The 21,275-nt window shown below is 34.8% G+C and overlaps 1 protein-coding gene across 4 annotated transcripts in view; it reads right to left on the bottom strand.

Moving 5' to 3' along the window:
* Window positions 1–20,675, bottom strand: part of DIP2 (disco-interacting protein 2) — a 46,159-nt gene extending 25,484 nt beyond the window's left edge. For 3 of the 4 annotated variants that reach the window (XM_018501911.1, XM_018501919.1, XM_018501928.1), the window contains exons 1-2: window positions 20,509–20,675; window positions 2,285–2,356 (exon numbers count right to left, since the gene is read on the bottom strand). In XM_018501911.1, coding sequence (XP_018357413.1) covers window positions 2,285–2,356; window positions 20,509–20,593 — 157 coding nt within the window. In that variant the 5' untranslated portion in view covers window positions 20,594–20,675. Of the gene's footprint in view, window positions 1–2,284; window positions 2,357–7,739; window positions 8,648–10,643; window positions 12,052–20,508 lie in introns of all 4 variants that reach the window. The other variant, XM_018501936.1, reaches the window with a different exon arrangement.
* Window positions 20,676–21,275: the final 600 nt, after the last annotated feature.

Genomic DNA, 21,275 nt, shown 5'->3' with positions numbered 1-21,275 from the left:
GTTAGTTTTTTGGACATCCCAAAAATATCCTCTTTTTAGGGATATAACGTACTAAAATAGAATTTATTTCAATAAACTTAAATCATAACTCTCGAGAATGTCAAATAATATAAACAATATTGGGCTAATGAGAGTCACAACTGCGGTAGTTCGTGCAGAATAGAAAAAATTTATAAGTAATACTTTTAAAAATCCTAACAGACAGACGTTTCGGCTCCAATTCGGGCCATCCTCAGTATTCCAGAAATAAATATATTTTTTCTCATGGCGGGGCTGAACTTATTTCATATATTCAGCGAATTCTAGCAGATAAGAGATAATCTGCTCGTCAAGCAATTGAATGAGACTGGAATTTTTGATTCAATTAATTATATTCAATTGTGGTCTATGAGTAGGGGGAAAGGGAGAGGGGGGGAGCAGCTATTATTTTACCTGTTTAAATTTATACACGTAGGTAGGTATACTTAGGGTCCCTTTATGTAGGGTAATGATGTCTCTGGCAAATGCCTAGACATCTTTTGATTGAGATGTCCATACAATGGCGCTACCAACGTGGCAAAAACGTACGTACATTCACACCAAACACACATTTCGACATATACATATATTTTATATCTATATGTGCCATTTTATAGGCATTGCTAAACTGTACAGGGGATTTTAGGTATACTTAGGCCGTGTTCCGATATACCCTGCTAACAATGAAAATCTATAATGTGCGTATTTTGAACTATAGATTTTCATTACTAGTAGTATATCAGAACACGACTTTAGTGTTAATCGTTTTTATGTAATTTCGGATTAACTTGTTTATGTCCAATATGCAATTTATATTTTATTTTAAATATATTGATATTATTATTATTATATAACTAAAACATAAATATTTAAAAGGCATTAAAAAATTAAATTCCTGAAGTAGTACTAAAAATAATTTTTATTAAAAAAGGTAAGAAATGTAATATACGAGGGACGTCCAAATATTAAGCTTCCCTATTGTAGTAAAAGAAAATAAAAAATAAGACAATTTTATGCCACCTTTTTATTTTATTAACTTGATTCCTAAGTCACTTCTCAACATAGTCACTATTGACATTTAAGCACTTTTCGTAACATGACACCAGTTTTTTTTTTATACCAGTGTTATAAGAAACCGTGTCCATGGATCAGAGCCATGATTTCACTTCAACCTTGACTTCATTCTAGATCACACTGTGATCACAGTGTGAGACATCATTCTATTAAATGCTATTTCATAACTATTCTACAATGGAAAATTTAGGGATGCAAATACATAAGATAGACATTTTTAAAACATCCAAATGTTAATATTCTTAGTGTGTGGAATAACGTACATTTAAAAATATTCATTATTAAATCCATCGACGTACTAAATAAAAACCAGATTTGGACGTCCAATGGACGTTGTTGTGTGCTGTCTGGGTTCTGCGTCCTGCAACTGATTATAATTAAAATACGTTAGTTTCTAATCTTGCGACCTGCGACTCGCGTTCTGTGTCTTATGTAAGATGGAGCTTTACACTTCGCACCTGCGATGTGGAAATACTGATCACTGTTGAAATTTGTTCCCATACGATTTTCATAGAGCTCAAAATAAGCTCATTTAAAGTGGCGAATGTTCTGTAAATTAAATAGAAGTAATATCTCACGAAGCCGCGCATTCTTCTTCTTGTTAAACGCTATTTTCTCTTGATTCTCTCAATCCGCGTTCCGTGTCTCGCATAACGCAACCAAGAGTAATTGTATATTGCAGTTATAAGGTGCAGAATGTTAAAGTGACGCGTGCCGCGAAGATTGCGTCTTGTCCCTTCCTTTTATACAGATTGCATTTACTATTGTGTATACAATGAAGCACGTGTTTCTTGAGAATCAGAACGTGATTGATATTGCAAACTCATTTCGTCCCAATGATGCAACATTGCGCACCAAGATGCGACGAGAGAGATAAGTATCACCTAATTGTAAAATAAAAAGATTTATATTTTTTCTTGTAGACCAAATGTTACAAACTATAATTAATAGGACTTCATCAAGGAAATTAAAAGGAAGCGCTTTTAACAAAATATTGAAACCTTTATCTAAAAATCTTGCTTTGAAAAATATAATACTTTATGTGAAATCGAATATATGACTGAATATGTAGGGCGATAATAATATTTTCACTTCGCTGACTTTTCCGCTCCGTACCGTATATTGCGCGATGATATCTCCCGCTGTTTACTTGAAAGAATTTTAATGAATTCTAAAAAAACGAAACACTTACCTATCTGCTTCGAAGCGTATTGCTGAAGTAGACGCGTCCGTTTCTTTTCATAACCCTTCTGTGTAATATCTCCTGCAACAGCGGAAAACAACTTAATTAATAACTTGATCCAAGAAATAATTTATAGCCACGTTTAATATTACATCTCAGATCATCTCATAATATCGTGAGTAAACGTCAAAACCATTGGTACAGTTTATAAAGTACGATATTAATTTTATTGAATTGTTCTCAAGAAAACATGTTCTATCGTTATCTCCGTTATTGCATTTGTTTATTTAAATAAAAATAATTAAAAATAATACCTACTTAAACTAGGAACAAGAATATAAATAAAACTAAAGATGTGTGTGGGATACAAATAGGAGCAATATACAGAATGCCTCAGAATAACGAGATTCTCATCTTGTGAGCGAATTAAACTGAAAATGGAAAAAGTTATCTAACATTTTGCAATAGAAACGACGTAATAGAAAATAACGAGATATTAATTTCTAAAGATCGCCGAATAGCAAGGCCTACCGTCAAATACAACCGCAGAGAGAGAGAGAGAGAGAGAGAGAGAGAGATGAGAGAGAGAGAGAGAGAGAGAGAGAGAGAGAGAGAGAGAGAGAGAGACCATTCACTCTCTCGTAGTGACTAAACGCGCACAGAATTGTTTACTATAAGCAGCAGTGAATACATGTCGGCAAAGCTTTTCAAGCCTGTTGATTGGATGCAGGACAGAGAGGTTCTAGGATTTCTCTGTTCTGCAGCCAATCAATAGGCTTAAAAAGTTCGTACGACACTGAAATATCAGCATTAAATGAACCGTTTTTTTCGCATATGCGTATTATACGACGATTCTAACGAAATTTAGTGTGTAACAGAGAGGTACTGTACCTACAGTTTTGGCCATTGACGGGATCTCGATGCAACATATTAATTACAGAAAATTATAGAAAAATATTTAATTTTCGTTATGCCAGAAAAAATTATTTCGTTTCATATTAATGATATTTGAATTATTGTTTTATTAACGTTACATTATTGTGACTATTTGCTCACCTAGTTTCTATAATTTTTATAAAGTATCCTATTTGTATGTAATCTGTTATTATATGCCTGGTAAAAAATTTTTCATACATAATCATAAATATATATTTTAGGTTACACCTCACTGATTTGAGTGTCTTTAAAATATGTTGTAGGAAAGAGCTGTGTCCTGAGTGATTCTTCCCCACAAGAATTAAGTGGAGGACGGTATTGGTTTAGGAGATATGATAAATTAAAATTCCATTTTATATATATATATATATATATGCAAAGGATGACATTGGTATAGAGGAGATATATTATGAACGCGTGGAAAGTCGTATGCTCCTTGGCAGGAAGGAGAGGTGGACTTCACTTTGCGTAAAAAGTCGGACGCCCCTAGGCAAAGGGGAGATGGGATAGGACTCGTTTTGCATGAAAAATCGAAAACTCACGCAAAACAATACAATCACGCAAAGCAAGATCTACCCCCTCCCCCCTGCCAAGAGGCGTACGATTTTCCACGCGAAGTGATAAAATGAACATCTTTATACAAATTTTATTATGAAACTTTTATTTGTTACATCGTCTAAGAATGTCGACTCCACTTAATTCTTGTGGAAAATCACTCAGGACATTCTCCCCTATAATATATCTGAAAGACATTCAAATTGGTGAGGTGTAACCTAAAATATATATTTACCATATAATTTTATATAATAGTGTCTAACTCACATAACTATATATAAATATGTGTATTTCTTATTTTTCGATGTTTCGAATTCTTTTTGCTTCACCCCCTAGAATGGTTTCAATCCACAAAAAAGTAATTTCTGTAAAATTTAGATCAGACAACGTATGATACGGAAATCGTAATTATAAAAAGTAACGATAAAAATAAGGGTGTTACTCATTTCCCATCTCTGAATATACATAATGATTCAAATATACAGAATGTATCCTAAAATGCTGGGATGTCCTTTCGCTAGCAGATTCTATGGAACATTCTAAGACAAAAATCTTGCATATAAAAATGTCCAGACTACAATAGTTATCAAATTATAAACGATTGAAGTTGGCCAATTGTAGCGTCTGAAAATGACGAGCTCAGGGACGAATATCGCGCGGGGTCCTTGTACATTTTGACTCGCTTGTTAAATATTAATATAATTGAGACAATTATGGCAAAATGTCTAATTGCTGAAATTCGGTTTCTTATTGTAAAGCATTAATAGTTTTATAAGTTAATAATGTTTTATAATAGAAAATCGAATTTTAACAATTGGGCACTTTTACAGAAAGTGTTTCAATTTTACATACAATAATAAAGAGATTTCACTTTCAAGCTTCATATGTAACTGTTTAATTTAAATTATACATTATTAGGACTAATGTCAGCCTTTTATTACGCAATATCAATCATTATGTACAGTACGAAATTGTATATTTTTATACATTTTCTTACTATACGTGATAATTGATATTCTCGCCTACTCCCCCCCCCCCTCAAAAAAACAGCAACATATAAAAAAATATATGCAAAGGATGACAAACACCGGGAGGAACAGTACCAGATTGTTACTCGTGCCAATGACATGACTTGCAATGTTCACGAAACGTTGACATTCTAAGAATGGATTTGGACTCGCGAAACGCATAATTTCCGTGTAATTGTAATCAAAATTGATTAACGTCCACATATCCAGAGGTCAAAAGAAAAAGGTCCATTTAATAAAATTATATTTCTAACCTGCTAACTCCTACATTCAACAATCTTAAAGAAAATAGTGTAATAAATCTTATTATATAATATAGTTGTTAATTTATAATTATTATTTTCTCTGTTATAGTACTTTCCATAAGATTATTTAAATGTAGAAGTTGTTATGTTAGAAGTATCTTCTATTTATAGTTAGATTTGAATTATATATCATTTTTTATTGTACTAAAAATCACAGCGTGTTTCGTGCGCGCCATTTAAATTTTTATCTTTTTACTTATTAAAAATAAATTTCATCGATGAATCTTCTATACAAATCACTTGCTAACTCTGCGACGATAATGACGAAGTAAGCGTAGAGAGAGAAAAGCGACAAAAATTTACTGACGCGCGAAAATAATTTATTTTTTCACAACACGACGTGCATTCCCGCAAGAAAAACGCAGCGAACTGTGAGAGGCAAGGGGACTCACATGAGACAAGCAGTCCGATTTGTGAGAGGCAAGGGGACTCACATAAAGCAGCCCAGAGGAGTCTAAAAAAAGTACTGTAACTTCCACGTAGTGGACTCTGGTAATTATGAACGAACCAGTAGGCTAACTACAGGCGTACATGTCCATGAATGTTGTCATATCCGATCTGCCATTTTAAATTTTGTAATTCTTGGGGTCGATCATGTAATTTTTTCCCTAGGGCGGAAACGTGAAAAGTTTCACGTGATCTCCCCTATGATCATGTAATTCTCCAAACTGTGAAAATGTAAAATTGTTTACGTGAACTTTTTCGCCATATTCTGAGAGAATGAAAAGGTGGAAATCTAGAGAATTAATAAATATACTTCGGAATTGAAGTGTAATCTGCCCGTTGCCGTGACTGTAGATAAAAAGAAGAAAAAGAATAAGATTGTTAATATTGCATTGACGGAAGAAAAGTTATACATGTATGTACGTGCATATATAAAAATAATGTCAGGGTAAACTACATACATACCTAATCGCTATGCGTGAAAAGTTACACGTGAAATCTCAACGAGTGAAAAATGAAAAGTAAAGTGTGGAAAATGAAATGTCGAAAAGTTTCACGTGATCGACCCCCTGAACACAAACACGTGTCCAGCGAGCCGAAAAACCTACAAAAAAAAATACAAGTCAATATGTATTAATCAGGGTTGCTAGAAAATGAATTTTGAAATTCCCTGACTTTTCCATTTGACTATAAACGTCAGATATAATATTTAAAAAATTACAACAACTATTTGGAATAGGAGTAGTTTAAGGAAATTGTGAGCAAATTTCGAAATTCCAAACTTTTTTTACCCTTTCCCCTGACTTTTCCCGGTTTTCTATAACCAATTTCAATTTCCCTGACTTTTCCCGGTTTTGTCTGATGTGGCAACCCTGACTACTTTTGCATTTTGGTCCGCTATACTTGGTCCCGCTGTTTTTAATTTTCAAAATTTGAGATTAAATTCAAAATCAGCAGCTCTAACAATCAATATCAAATTTTCGAATATATCGAAATCGGAATACTTTTAGCATTTTCGTGCGTAATTTTGAATCTGCCAAAGAAAGATCTAATTTTTTTAAAATTCAACAAATAATATCTATGAACAATTTTTAATAAATTATCTTAAAAAGACTCAATACAAACATACTACTCTTTTTCTTGTACAAATATCAAAATTTAATAATTATAAAGTATTATTCAAATATTCAATCTTAAAATGTTATTTTATCTTAAATATAGATACAATATAAAGACTAGCGACAAGTATTATTCAACTACTTACAATTTCAATATATTATTTTATTTTAAATGCGTAGGTACAATATAAAGACAAAAGAGAGAGAAATACGGTTTACCCAACTTTCTCTATTTTGACAAATTTGTCAACAGCAACATAACCCACAAACATATTGCTAATTTGATGTTGTGCACGAAAAGAATTTAAATACTAATTATAGTAGTGTGTGTATATGCGTGCGCGTGCGCGCGTGTGTCTACACTAAGCTTCAATTACTCGCCTTGTGCTCACCTAAATTCACTACAGCTTAGGTAAATTATACGAAAACTTACATCAAAGTCCAAAGAAAATTAATTTTGAACGCAAACGGATGCCTCGAAGACAAAATAAAAACGACAATACTTAAACAATGTTGCTAGCGTCACATTTGTGTTGTCACATAAAAAAAAAACGTTTAAAAATTACAAATGAAAATACGATTTAACTGTCGGTGCAACTTGGCCAACTCTTCCTTATGTGTGAGTAACAAATGTAGACCAACAAATGGCAACCCATATCAAAAATACTACTTGGTATCATGGCGACGAAGTGATCAGTCTAGTAACAGGGTCGATATTCATAGTTCGTTCTTATTTTAAGACTATCTTAAGTACAGTCTTAAGATGTCATAAACCAATTATAGAGCCGCATTTGCATCTTAAGATATTAATTAGAACGATTTTAAAATAAGAACAGATTATAAATACCAACCTAAATACTGGCCTGTAAATTTGTGGAAACTTAGGGCGATCATATTAAAGAATTTCTTTAGATTCACTCTATCCTTTTTACAGAGCAATACTTGGGACTTATTGGCTACTTTTGCGTTACCTTGTAATAATAAAATAGCGATCTAAGATTTAAAGAATCTGACATCCTTGGCTACTAACTGTCATTTCTCGAACAATCTATAGAACTATGGTATATTCGGATCTTACTGGAATGTTTCCTCAAGGATGAGCACTTGCGCACAAGGAATACCGGCTGAGCGGATGCTTTTCTCAATTGCGACTTCCGACGCAATGGTCTCCTTCTAAATCCCGATTTTTGCCCTTTTAAATGCTGCTGTCGTTGTGGAAAATTTTTTTTACGATCACTGAAGTGATCAACATCATCGTCTTCACTATCGCTTGATGGTGATGAGAGACATTTGTAACCTGTGTTGAAACTTTCGTTTTTTGACCTTTCTTTGACAATGTCCTTGGCTAGAAAGGTAAGGAATTGACTACTGGCAAAATAATTTCCAGAAATGATTGTTCTCGCTGGCGTTGACATCATCGTTGTTGTTGTCGTTGTCGCCGAAAGTTTCCAAGTGGCTCCCCGCACAAGAAGACCGTTGGTCCTTAGCTCCTCAGAGAATAGCTTATCCTCGTTAAAGTCGCTGATTTTTTGTACCAGACAAGCTGATGACGAAGACGATGTCGCCGAAAAAGAACCAAAGGACGATGAAACAATCGAGTTCAAGGCATCATCTTCCCGACGCTCATTGAAATCACCTGACAGCAGCAGCTTTTGATCGTCGAACTGATCGTCAGACACGTTCGACGACCAGTCGTTAATTCTCTCTAGGATTGGACTCTCATCATCAGGGAAATATCTGATCTCTTGCCAGACTCGGCGTTGACGTCTCGAGCGACGTCTTTCGGGTGGAATAAACCATACTGGACTGTTGATACGAACCGCAGGTTTCTGATTCTTCTTGTTAGCGCGTTGAGAAGTTCTCTTACCACTTCGACGACGAGAACTAGAGTGTCTAGACGCGCTCGTTCGTTTGAAGTAACCTTCCGTGCTCACACTTGGCGATGGTTTTGGTGTTTTCCGGCGAAAAAGACCATGTCGCGTCATCCTAAAGCCAAGCAATGTCGATTGCAATCGAATTCTTGAACAACGCAATATTTTATTCAATCAGTGAAATTCATTGCGAAAATATGAGTAGTATATGTAGATCTTTCCATTAATATGTTCAACCAAAGAAAAATTTTATTAATAAAGACTACAACTAATTTTTATTATTTTTTATGTATTATATTTACATATTAAGGTGGTTCTTTAGTAAAGTACCGAAAATTTTGGATGCCTCACCAGGGCACCCAAGTTAAAGTTACAAATATCTTCATAATTTAGATAAAATATTAAAACTACATGCATATCTTAATGAAATAGTATGAAACACATAATAGTATACAAAAGTGATGAAATAAAAAGAAGTTGATTTCTTGCACAATTTGTTCTTGTGATAATTTAGCAACGTTGCACCATCGAATTACGAAATATATTGTAAGCAAGGTTTTTATAAAGAAAAATTTTTTAAAAAAGAAAGTTGAAAAGAAAAGGGAAAATTTATTTCAATCTACAATGAAATTAAAAGCTTCATGTCCACCACCGATAAAGTTATGTTGCACGATATTTTGCCATTTCAACATTAAATACCTTTTCGGAATGGTCGTTGATCTATTACTTTCTTTATGACCATTACAATCGTTATTTTTTAAATTATTATAATCGTGTTTTTTTAGAGAAGTATATGGTAATATTTGTACAGGGTGTTTCATAAATGCACGTCAATACTTTAGGATGTAAATCTATACACTAAAATAAATAAAAAACATCATATGAATTACATACCTCAGTTTTCAAGTTATGAAAAATTAAAGAAAATATTCGAAGTATTCACCTCGTGCGTAAACACGCTACTTCACGCCTTAGCATTGAGTCATTCGTTCAAAAATACTAGGTATTCCTCGAATAGTCTCAAATCCACTTGGTATTCTTTCTCGCAGATTATCCGCATTATTTACCGGCGTTGAATACACAATAGATTTTCAATGGCCACAAAAATTAATGGATTGAGATCAGAGATCGTGGTGGCCATGGCGTGGGTCCGCCTCGCCCTATCTATCGGTTTGCGAAGGCACTGTTTTAGGAATGTTCTCACTTCAAGATGAAAATGAGACGGAATACCATCATGCATGAACGGTCATAGGTATATCAAATACATGTCGGCATAAGTTCCATTTCAGAATAAGTGTACATTACCATTTTGCCGCTTTTAGGGCTGATGGTTCCATCTTTATAGATAAACTATGATAATTTACTTATTGAATAAACAAAAGAGTAAAAGAGTAAGAACATAAGAGAGTAAGACAGTGAGCTCAAATTTACCGAAAGATGGAACAATCCAGCCTTAAAACAATATTTATAATAGAACAGTAACTTGCGAACATAAGATACCGACTGCTTGAAATCCTGTCCGATTTATTGATGGATATTGTTTGTAAACATTAAATAACGTCGAGATGTGCTAAAATGTACAGTAACGTGTGTTGACGCACAAGGCGAACATTTCAAACATTTTCATTAATCGATAACTTGAAAGCTAAGGTATGTAGAACATACTTCAAGTTCGTGGCTTTAACTTTATTATATAAAGAAATTACACATTTGTATGGTAACTCGATTTACTAAAAAAACCACCTTAAATACAGATTACATTCGCATTTTGTCTAGTTGTTTAGAACGAGTGGACCCCGTTAGCCTACATCCTGATAGTACTCACATCGATGCGTAGTAATTTCCTAGTTTATATACATATTACTAATAAGAATATTTTGTATTAAATTGATTAATTAATGATGTACGCAATCAGATCCTCCTCGTTTAAAACAACGAAAGATTCTTCGAACAAAACTGAAGATCTTTCGAGTTCATAATTAATTACTTAAAATAAGATTTATCGACAAAAAATCAAAGATTTGAATTTAACAAAGGTAAATCAAGCAAAGAAAAATACTCTATCATTTATCGATCTTCAATGATCAATTGTTAATCGAAAAACTAATCACCCTGGCCTGAAATCAGCGAATCTGGCGATCCTAAGAGAGAAGCCGAAGGATGACGAAGTTTCCTTGCTAACGGGCTTCTCTGGCGCTGAAACCGTTCTTGCAACAGTTGGCTGCGGTTTCTTCTCCTTCAGAGCGCTATCCAGATAATGATGAACTAAAGAATTCGAGACAGAGGAATAAGGAGCCGATAGCGGAACTGAGACCGGAAATGGCGCCGCATCTCTCCAAACTCTGCCAAGATTGATGTTAACACTGAGCGATCCTTCTACAGAGGACTCTTGAATCCAAAAAGTATCGTGCCCATTGGTTGTCTGATCCCGTCCTAGCTCCGTAACAATTCCAAAGGATTTAGATTTAGGTGTTAAAACAGGCGAGGCATCGAGCTCAAGAATTTTCAAATCCTCGATAACCGAATCCGTGTCAGTATATTTGACAAATTTTGTGGTTTTCGTTGGCTTAGGTTGCTGAAGAGATTCGAGATGGTCGTGATCCTCGTGAAGCTTTTCGCGGGAAGAAGAACTGACTCCTTGAAGCCACTCGTCATAGGTGATAGAGTCGCGACTGAGAGAACGCTTTTGATCTTTCTTGAATTCTTCCTCCTTAATTTGTTGATTAACAATTTTATCATTCGTCACTTGTTGCGAGGAAGAATTAACAACAGGTTCCAAATTTTTCTGGAAACGATTCCGTCGTTTACCCCGGTCCAGATAACTTTTCCTAATAGAAATTCTCTTGAAGGACTCGCTACGCTTGAAGGAAGGTTCGTTGCGGTCCTTCTTGCGACTAACGAGCCTTCTCAGGTTTTGAAAGGTGAGAGGCCTCATGAGGCAACGCGACAAATTTTGACTCACGGAAGTGGAATCGCTACAAATTTATACCATTTCTAAGTGATATTTGTGTAGCAAAGATTAATGGATGCACTCGCGAATCATAAAGGTCTATATACGATAAGAGATAAAAGAACTATCAATGCAAATATTCCGTATAATCAAAAGTCTATGGAAACATTTGTGAAGTCAATAAGTCTTGGATAAATCCTGGATTTACAAAAAGGGATATTTATGAAAACAAAAATAAATTTACAGATTCCTCTCCCCTCGTTCGTTGCTTCCTTCTCTGTTTCTCCTTCTTAGTTCCTTTACTCTTTGTTTCTCTTTTCTTTTTGCCCTCCTTGCCCTTTCGCTATCCGTATTCTTCTCCTCGTCCTTCCTCCCTCTTTCTCTCTTTCGTTCTTTTTCGTTGTTGTGCTAAAGTGCAACGTCGAGGTCTTCCAGTCGTGGATGATCAGCGTGGCTTTCCTTTTTCAACGCCGTGTTGCTGCGCCACCATTGCCGCTCCTCCTCCCTCTTCCTCATTGCCCTCCTCTTTCCTTTTCTTCCATGTCCTGGGTTCAACCGGAATGATCATTCTAAACGAAAAGATTCAGTACGAATTATACGAGCGCCTTTAAAGTTAATGCACTCGATATCGAGAAAGTGTTTTTGTCTCAAGCAAGACAATGTTCGACGAACATTATTTTTTCTTATTATATATAATTATTAAATTTAAGTAATTCTCTCAAATTGATAACTTGAGATTATCAAGGTAATATTCAATATACTTTCCTAATTTATATATTTATCTGTGTATTTACACCTTCATTTAATATATTGTCGTATTACTGGTAATCATTTTTTTCAGTAATACTCAATTTTTTTAGATCATGCTATTATTTTGTCGTTAATCAATTCTTATCTTATCAATTATGATTTCCTTCAAATCTATTTCAATCAATGACTTAATACGAAAGTATCTTGAAACTTCAACGGATACTTTCTATGCCCTCGGACGATTACAGCATTTGTCTCACATCCTTTTCTCTATCGTTCTCCACGCAATCTCTCGATAATTTTGAGTGCAATTTTCTGAATGAATCTGTGTTTCACGTATAAAAATTGTTATTAAATTTGATTTTATTTTCCTTAGTCAAAAAGGAAAAAATATATGAAATATCATGTTAAACTGAAGTTCTGTCATTCAACCGACGAAAATCTGCGCACTTATTATGAAATATACTCTTCTTCATTACTTAAACGTGTGTAATTCGTTCTTAACACACTAAAGATACACTTAGCACTATCAGATTCTTACAAAATTTTAGCAATGTTCACTGAAATGATTGACAATTGACGAAAATGAAGCACTCCCGTCCAGACACTCACAAATCTCTGATGACCGCTAAAATCACTGTCGTTACTGTCACGGATATTCGTTGATACACGCTTTTCTACTCGCTTTCAATTGGAAAACAAAAACCTCACTCACATCGCATGCGAAATAATTTACTCGCGCGTTGAGTCCACGCAATCGCTTTGTATAAAATAAAATACTCTCTTCAAAAGGTTTCGGAAGATCTTACGTATGAAATTATGAGCACGCTCCAAGTTCGCGTGACGACAGTTTGCGCGTTCGAATTCACGAGGTGCCCGCTTCGTTTCACCGTCGAGGCGCGTACTCCAAGTCGCATCGAATTACTGGCATTTTGTGCACTCTCCACGACTCAAGGCAATTCTCTTGCACGCGGCGAGAGTTCGGAGACAGAGACAGAGAACGAGAAATAGAGAGTGCGAGAGAGAGAGGGGGGAGAAGGGGGGGAGAGAGAGAGAGAGAGAATATATACTACGGGGAGCCGGCTCGCGCATGTAAAAGTCGCTAGACGGAAGAGTAGATGAGAGAACGCACAGAAACGAGCGGACGAAGAAGAGAATGTAAAAGAGAGACAGAAGGACATGGAAGTGGGATGGCATGCCGTCCGTCCACTCTCGCCTGTCTTCTTTGCACACAGCATCCCACTCTCCATCGTTTCATCTCGCTCGGCATCCTTTGCCGAGCCGAAGCGACTTCTCGCTCGCGTACTGCTCGAGCTCCACCGCGCAACGCTCGAGATCCCGACTCTGTTCCCTGTCTCTCCTTACGAGAGAGATTCTTAAAGTGGGATTATACGAGGATCGACCGCAATTCCCTCGCGGGATTCTTACAGTCCGCGACGTTAAAAGCCGCGAGCATGTCAATCAATAATCGTTAAATTATAATTTCCTTCCCTACATTATTCGCGAAATCTCGATCACACAAATCTTTCCTTCCATCATATCCCTTTTTTAGAAACCCGGTTCGTGCATTTCGCGCCGACTGTCGGTCGCGTGATGTGTTTCACGGAGTTTAACCGTGAAAAAAAAAACAACATCTGAAATTGATGCGAGTTAAGAATCGCTGTTTAATATTACTTCGTTTGAGAAAAAAAACTTCGATTTATGAATCGATTACTAAAAGGCCAGTATTCATAGTCGGTTCTTATATTTAAGACCGTCTCAGGTTCTGAGGTTAGTATTGATCACGAACCAATCAGAGGGCCGCATTAGCAGAGACATTATTCAAGACGGTCAATTAAAATAAAAACTGACTATGAATACCGACCTAAGTATCGGCTACTACTATAAAGCTGGAAACACAATAGACACAGGCAACAGGGAATAACGAGCCGTCCAATCAGAGCTTTGGGGTATAAGTTCGATATTATATCCCAGAGCTCTGATTGGACGGCTCGTTATTCCCTGTTGCGCCTGTGCCTATTGCTTGTATCTATTGTGTTTCCAGCTTAAATATCGGTGGCTCTTTTTACGAATAAGATTTAAGACGTTTATGATGTTTGTACTCAATCGTCTTGTCAAGTTAAATGCTTCGGCTTCGACTTCACTTGCAATTACGAACTGGACGGTTCGAAATGGCAGCACGGTAATACTTTCCAAATTTGTCTTATCTACCCTCTACAACTATGATTCCACATTTTATTACAAAATATTAAGAAAAGAGTGTGATCAATTATTTTATAAATAATATTAATTAATCAAATAGTATTATGGTGAAATCTTAGAATATAATTGAGATCGCAAGTCATGGGACGTTCTATAGTTACAAGTGTTTTATGGGATGCTTCTCTCTAACAATATGATACGATTCTCCAGAATTCTAAGTATCATGATACTTATGTACTCACATACCGAGGATATTATGGAGCTTATAGGTGTCTCGTAGCAGAATAATAGATCATTAAAACATATATACATAGATATATTGTCAGAATGGTGTGGAAGAATTAAAACATTATTAATAGCAGATAAGCACAAGGAGTGTGTCTATGCTGGGGAACATGCTGGGCTTTCAAGACGACTCGACATTAGTCCCGGCACGTAATCGGTGATCTTGATTTTACAAACGATCCATGAAAGTGATGCTGTACCTGTGTCGCGTGCGACAAAATCGTAGTTAATCAACTCTGTTCTCCTCTCGCTCCTGCTGCCTGATGAAACAAAACGTTTGGTAAAAAAGCAAAAGATTAATTAAGGACTTATTACATAATTGTCGTTGCGTATCCCGAAGTCTTATACTGATTTTAAAATAAAAGTTTTATACTGCGACGAAGTCGGACGAATGCGACGTATTGGCAGAGCGATACGAAAGAAATAATAAAAAAACAGAGAAGCAAAAAATAATGAACAAAATATAAGAGCTCAATTTTTTAAAAATTACAAGTATAAGCGACGCTTTTCATCTATCTCAATAGACATGAATGGTTACGTTTACACCGTGCATTTAGGCAGACTATACAACTCCTGTGTCCTTGTTTATCCTGTATGTAGATTAAACAAAGATACTTATCGTATAGATTGCGGATTAAGCGCACGATATAAACGTAGCCTATATGTACAAATTAACAATAGGGGAGACCGGGGCTAAATGGGCACCGGAACTAAGCTGGCATTTGAATTTTGAATGGCAAAAACATATTTTACGAGTTTCCAATTTATATTGTAGATGACATCTCGCGTGTCTTCTTTACCAACGAAGTTTCGTTAGTTTAGATGCCGCGTTATTATGTTCAGGTAGTCAAACGTGTTTTCGATAGTCAAAAGTAATTTTTGAGATTTCATTTTTCGAATCACATCATTTTTTGTGTATATGAAATGAAGTTGCAAACACTGAAACTTTTTATTGCCATCTTGTAGTCTTATAATCACTCTATAAAACGCTAATAATAATTTGACTATGAAATCGTTTACTTTGTTATGGAAAACTGCAATTGAAGAAAAGGGTGCCTACTTAGTCCCGATCTCCCCTAATCTTTAGGATTAAGCAACATCGTTATGCGACTATGTGCAAGATCGCGGTAATCGTTGAGATGAATACGTTGTATGCCTAATTGGCCTAATAACACGACAATTATGAAATAAAATCGTCTTTTATTATTTTACTCGGTGAAATCGTCCACTCATTTTTCTGCAAACTAATAACTTGATAACACGCAATAAATATCCAATCAACACGTTAAGTGCCGAGTGCTTAATTTATTTTCTTTTTTCTAATCTTAAAGCTTTTCAATTTTTGATATAAAAATGTTAAATTTTGTGTCGTTAGTCATCAACGTCATCAGTGACCGACACAACATCTAGGCTCAGTTTCACAACTCACGGTTAAGAATTAACCGTGAGTTGTTGTGTGGAACTGGGCCTTAATGTGTTAAAGAAATCATAACAAAAACAATGCTTCTTAAATTGTTCTACATGATCTAATGCCCGATTCCACTAACTCGATTTAAACCTGAATCTCTAAGGTTCGTTCCACTTGCGATTACTTGTTCGTAATGCTCGCGAATATCATTTCCTTCTTATAACATATAAAATATTAAACAAGAATGAGATGATACATGCGAGCATTGCGAACGTTGAGTGGAACGCATTCCTAGTAATATTCAGCTAACCTCAGTTTATATATATACCGGGTGTTCAAAATAAAGCGTTACAAATTTTTATCTCGGAAACACATTATTGGAAAAAAATTGTTCAGACAAAAGTTGTAGGGTTCAAAATGATCTATTTACCGATTTTATCAGTTCGACTTTGGGTGGCGTCGTCAAGGTCAGAGCAAGGTCACGTCGATTTTTTAAAACACCCTACTTTTGATTCTATAAGAATCTAATAACCGATGTCGAGAGGTTTCCAAAACATTATAATAAGGTTATTTTTTTATTGAATACTTTTCGAGTTATGATGCTTGAAAGTTAGTACCACCGGCATTAGCATTACCCGAGGTATCCGATCAACGGCTAAAACCTCTTGAATGTTGTTCGGAATCATATCCTGGATATCATTTGTCACGATCAAAGCCATTGGAGATTATTCCTCTTAAACGGTCTAGCTGGATCTTAATGCTTGTATGATTCTCTTATGTGAATTTATATCTAACTCTATTAAACTACCGCAGTAATATCACGAATTAAATTGACTAGCAATTTAACAAATTTTTTATGCTTATTCGCATCTTCGAAACGATCTTAATAATGTTGAATGACATATTAAAATCTGTAAATAATTCATTCTTATTGTAAAAAATATTACCTCGGCCGGGAGTCGAACCCCGATCTCTTGCATTCGCACGGAACTTTATATTCAATTAAAAAAAATGAATTTTTTCTTTTAAGATCACGAAAAGGAGGTTAAGACTATGATCAAAGATGACCAAAATCGGTGTTCACTCAATTTATGGCTTGTATGAGAATTTGAAAAAATTCTCATTTTCTCTGAAAAATAATGATTCACCATACTCTTTGAATAATTCATTCAGCACATAGGTTCCTTTTTTACACGATTCTACATTCCTAAACTGATACTAAATAAAAAAAAACACTATATGAGCCAAATTGGAGGCGGCCCAATGAAAAGGGTTAATGGTAAGAAAAATAAAACTGTATTCATCAATAAAATATTTATATATATTTGCGATAAATAAATAAATCGTCATTCGAATAACTCATCAATCATTAGCAAGTAAAATTTTATATCTCATCCGTTATTTGCGAGAGGATCCCGTTTGCTTGTAAATCGATTGCCTACAACAACGTTTGCCTGCATCACTTTTGCCGACAATTTGCACACAAAAATTATCGTCTACAGCTCGATTGCCTACATGCACTTTTGCGCACAAGTAAAAATTTCAGAAACGAAGTCACATTTGCCGACATGTATTATTGCCTACATGTACTATTCTCTGCTATAAAAACACAAATTTTCTGTTTTAAAAACACCAATTCTCTGTTTTAAAACAAATTCTCTGCTTTAAAAATACAAATTATTTTCTTACTTAACATAACCTTAATTTTATATTTGTGCGCAAACAGCTTGTAGGCATTCGAGCTGTAGGCAATAATTAATGTAGACAAATGTAACTTCATTTTTGAAATTTTTACTTGTGCGTAAAAGTGTATGTAAGCAATTATCGAGCTGTGGGCAATAATTTTTATGCGCAAACGAATTGTCGGCAAAAGTGATACATAGGCAAACCTTATTGTAAGCAAAAGGAGCCATCTCGTTACTTGTTGTTAGCAAATTTGTTTAACTTCACTTGTTCTTGTAGAACAATTGGCCGGTATTTACAGACAGTTCTTATATTCAAGACCGTCTTAAGTTCTATCTTGAGGTGTAACAAACCAATCAGAAAACCGCATTAGCACACATCTTAGGACATTACTTAAGACGGTCTTGAAATAAAAACCAACTATAAATACCGAGACTAATAGGTTTAAGAGCTGATAGTAAAATTTTAAATACAATAATTCTTATAAAAATAACATGCGAATAAAAATTATTCCAAGATTTTAGTGACATATCTCTTTTTCAGAAGTTGGTAATAAATAATATATATTTAGCAATACATCTCTTATTAATCAAATATCAATGCAATACTTTTATATAAAGATACTTTCAGTAATGCAATAATAACTTAAGAGATTTACAAGTGAGTTTTCAATTCATCGATTGATAAATCCTATTATGTTATTTTTATAAGAGTTGCATTTTTTTTGTGCATGATACAATTCATTAATTAATAAATTAGAAAAATTGCCTATTTTTAAATATTCATAACAAATGGCAAAATGAAAATAGTGTAAACCAGATTTATATCTCTTAATTGCTTTCTATGTTGTTTCAAATGAACTCATTTTGTATCTCCTAATTATTTCCTGTGTGTTGTATCAAAACATGTTTCTCATTTAATAGTGATTTATAGTAAAGCAAATAACAAATTTTACATGATAAAAAAGACCGTCGTTGTGATATTTGTCTGTTATAATTATGAAACATGAAGGTGATATTTTTTAATTTACATACAATATTATACCTGTATAATATTAATTGTTTACAATCATACTTAATTGAAATATAGTCTTTTAGCATGGAAGATACACATACTGTATACTTAATACAAAATACATAATATTTGAATAAAATCCCCTTTAAAAAAAAAAAAGGTAAAAAAGGTATGTGTGTGCTCCTCTAAGAAAAAATTGTAAAAAAATATAAGAAATATTTAAATTGCATTAATTACAAAGGGAATATATTTTTCATCGAAACAAATAACTGTTGTACTACTTTTAATAAATAAAACCCAAGTGTGATACTTTGTATTTCCCCATTCAAGATCTTTTCTCTCTATTCCAAATGATTGTAGCTTTAATTCTTAAGAAAATAATATCAAATTTAATTAAATAGAACTCAAGAACACAGTATATTTTTATTGCTTTAAATAAAACTCAAATAGTAGTATCTTTAATTTTTTTACAACACTTATAAACTAAGAGGTACTATTTATGCTCCTACACTGAGAGAAAAATGTTTGGTATTTGTAACTGTAATTACATATCACTATAATTATGATTATTACTGCTATAATAATAGTAACAGTAACTATGTATATAGTTCTAGCAACAAATGTATATAGTTGGCAACCTAAAATGACTATAATTATAGTTGAAATTACCATAAAAATGATTAAAGTGACTATAATTTTATAGTTATATTTTGGACCAACCATATTTTTTATGGTAGTCCAAAATATAATTATAAAATTATAATCACTTTAATCATTTTTATGGTAATTTCAACTATAATTATAGTCATTTTAGGTTGCCAACTATATACATTTGTTGCTAGAGCTATATACATAGTTACTGTTACTATTATTATAGCAACAATAATCATAATTACAGTGATATGTAATTATAGTTACAAATACCAAACATTTTTCTCTCAGTGTATTTAAATCTTTGTATTACAATCCAAGAGGTACGTATTTTTATTTAACAAAAAAAAAATAATAGTATGTACCACTGTCTTCTCATTCAAGTATCTTCCAACTCAAATGTACGTATGTATATACATATTCGAATGGAATATAATATTTAATCTCAAAGAATTTAAAGAGAAAACAGTACACATAAAATGAGAAAATATTAAAATAAAGAAATTTGTAAATGACGCAATTTAAGTATTTCGTATACCTTGTTATAATTTTCCTTAAAGGGGTACATGCACACACGCACGCTCACCACACGCGCGCGCGCGCACACACACACACACACACACACACAGAGAGAGAGAGAGAGAGAAAGCTTTTTTTACTTTTTTTTTTTAAATTTAAATAATACTTGGTCCGTTATCCTATTTATAAAAAAATGACACTGCGAATCCCTAAAAAAAAAGTAACAAGAATTTCGGACTCCTTGCAACAAGGAACGGAAACGACAACGACCGTAAGATGTTATCGATTTTATCAACGGGGGCTTCTAGGGGATTCTATCGGTGTAGCAGGGTGAGTCAAAAAGAGCGAGATGAACGTAGAAACAGTGAGCGCGAGTAAGAAAGAAAGAGAGAGAGAGAGAGAGAGAGAGAGAGAGAGAGAGAGAGAGAGAACGAAGTTCGTCGCGAGAGTGCGAGAGGCGATGGATGATTGGCACTGCATTGCCCAGCCGAAGTCGAAAGAAACGGTCACTCACCTTCGGACAGCTCGAGGTCTAACTCGGCGAGCTTCTCCCGTACGTCCTCCGGCAGCTTGCCGATATCGATGTTATACTCGGCCATTGCTAGGCCATCCGTGCTGCGCCGTGATTGCAAATCCACCAGCGATGCATACCACAACCCATTACCACCGCTCGGCCATCTTGCCTGTCACTAAAGTACAAGTACGTCGTTGCACCGCCGACGGCGCCACCGAACGCGCATGCCCGCGCGCGCCCCAAGCCCAAGCCCAAGCCCCAACCATCGACATATAGGGTGTATTCGTTTACGCAGAGCTTACCGCAGAGAGTATTATTTAATCCTTGTTTAACACTCGGTGAACAACGAGGATAAAATAATACTTCTGCGTAAACGAATACACCCAAGGATAGTACTGGACGGAGCACTAGCATCAAAACCATCTTGGTAAACCTAGAAAGAGATAGAGCGACTACGGGGGTAATAGTGATTGTAGTGAATTATGTAATCAAGCAAGGGCCCTGAGGCATTAAGTTTGATACATTTGTGTTCAGAGTGTTACTTTTGCGCAAAATACACGTAGAAAAGAATTAGGTCTGTTTTCCGTAGCTGAACTAGTGTACACTTTTACAACTTAAAGTGAGATAGATATACATTTGATATTTGTCGAAAGCGAGGAAGAGCGTTCTACAGCAGCCTAGTGCAGGAACAGAAAACAGACCACATATTTCAAGTTTTATTTTGTATCTAATAGCGTTTTCGGCCCGATCGGGTTTGCACCAACCTT

This window comes from Trachymyrmex cornetzi, unplaced genomic scaffold (genome assembly GCF_001594075.2).
Source record: "Trachymyrmex cornetzi isolate Tcor2-1 unplaced genomic scaffold, Tcor1.1 scaffold1002, whole genome shotgun sequence".
NCBI lineage: Eukaryota > Metazoa > Arthropoda > Insecta > Hymenoptera > Formicidae > Trachymyrmex > Trachymyrmex cornetzi.
The sequence above is the reverse complement of the archived record's forward strand: the minus strand, read 5'-3'. Positions and strand labels throughout refer to the sequence as shown.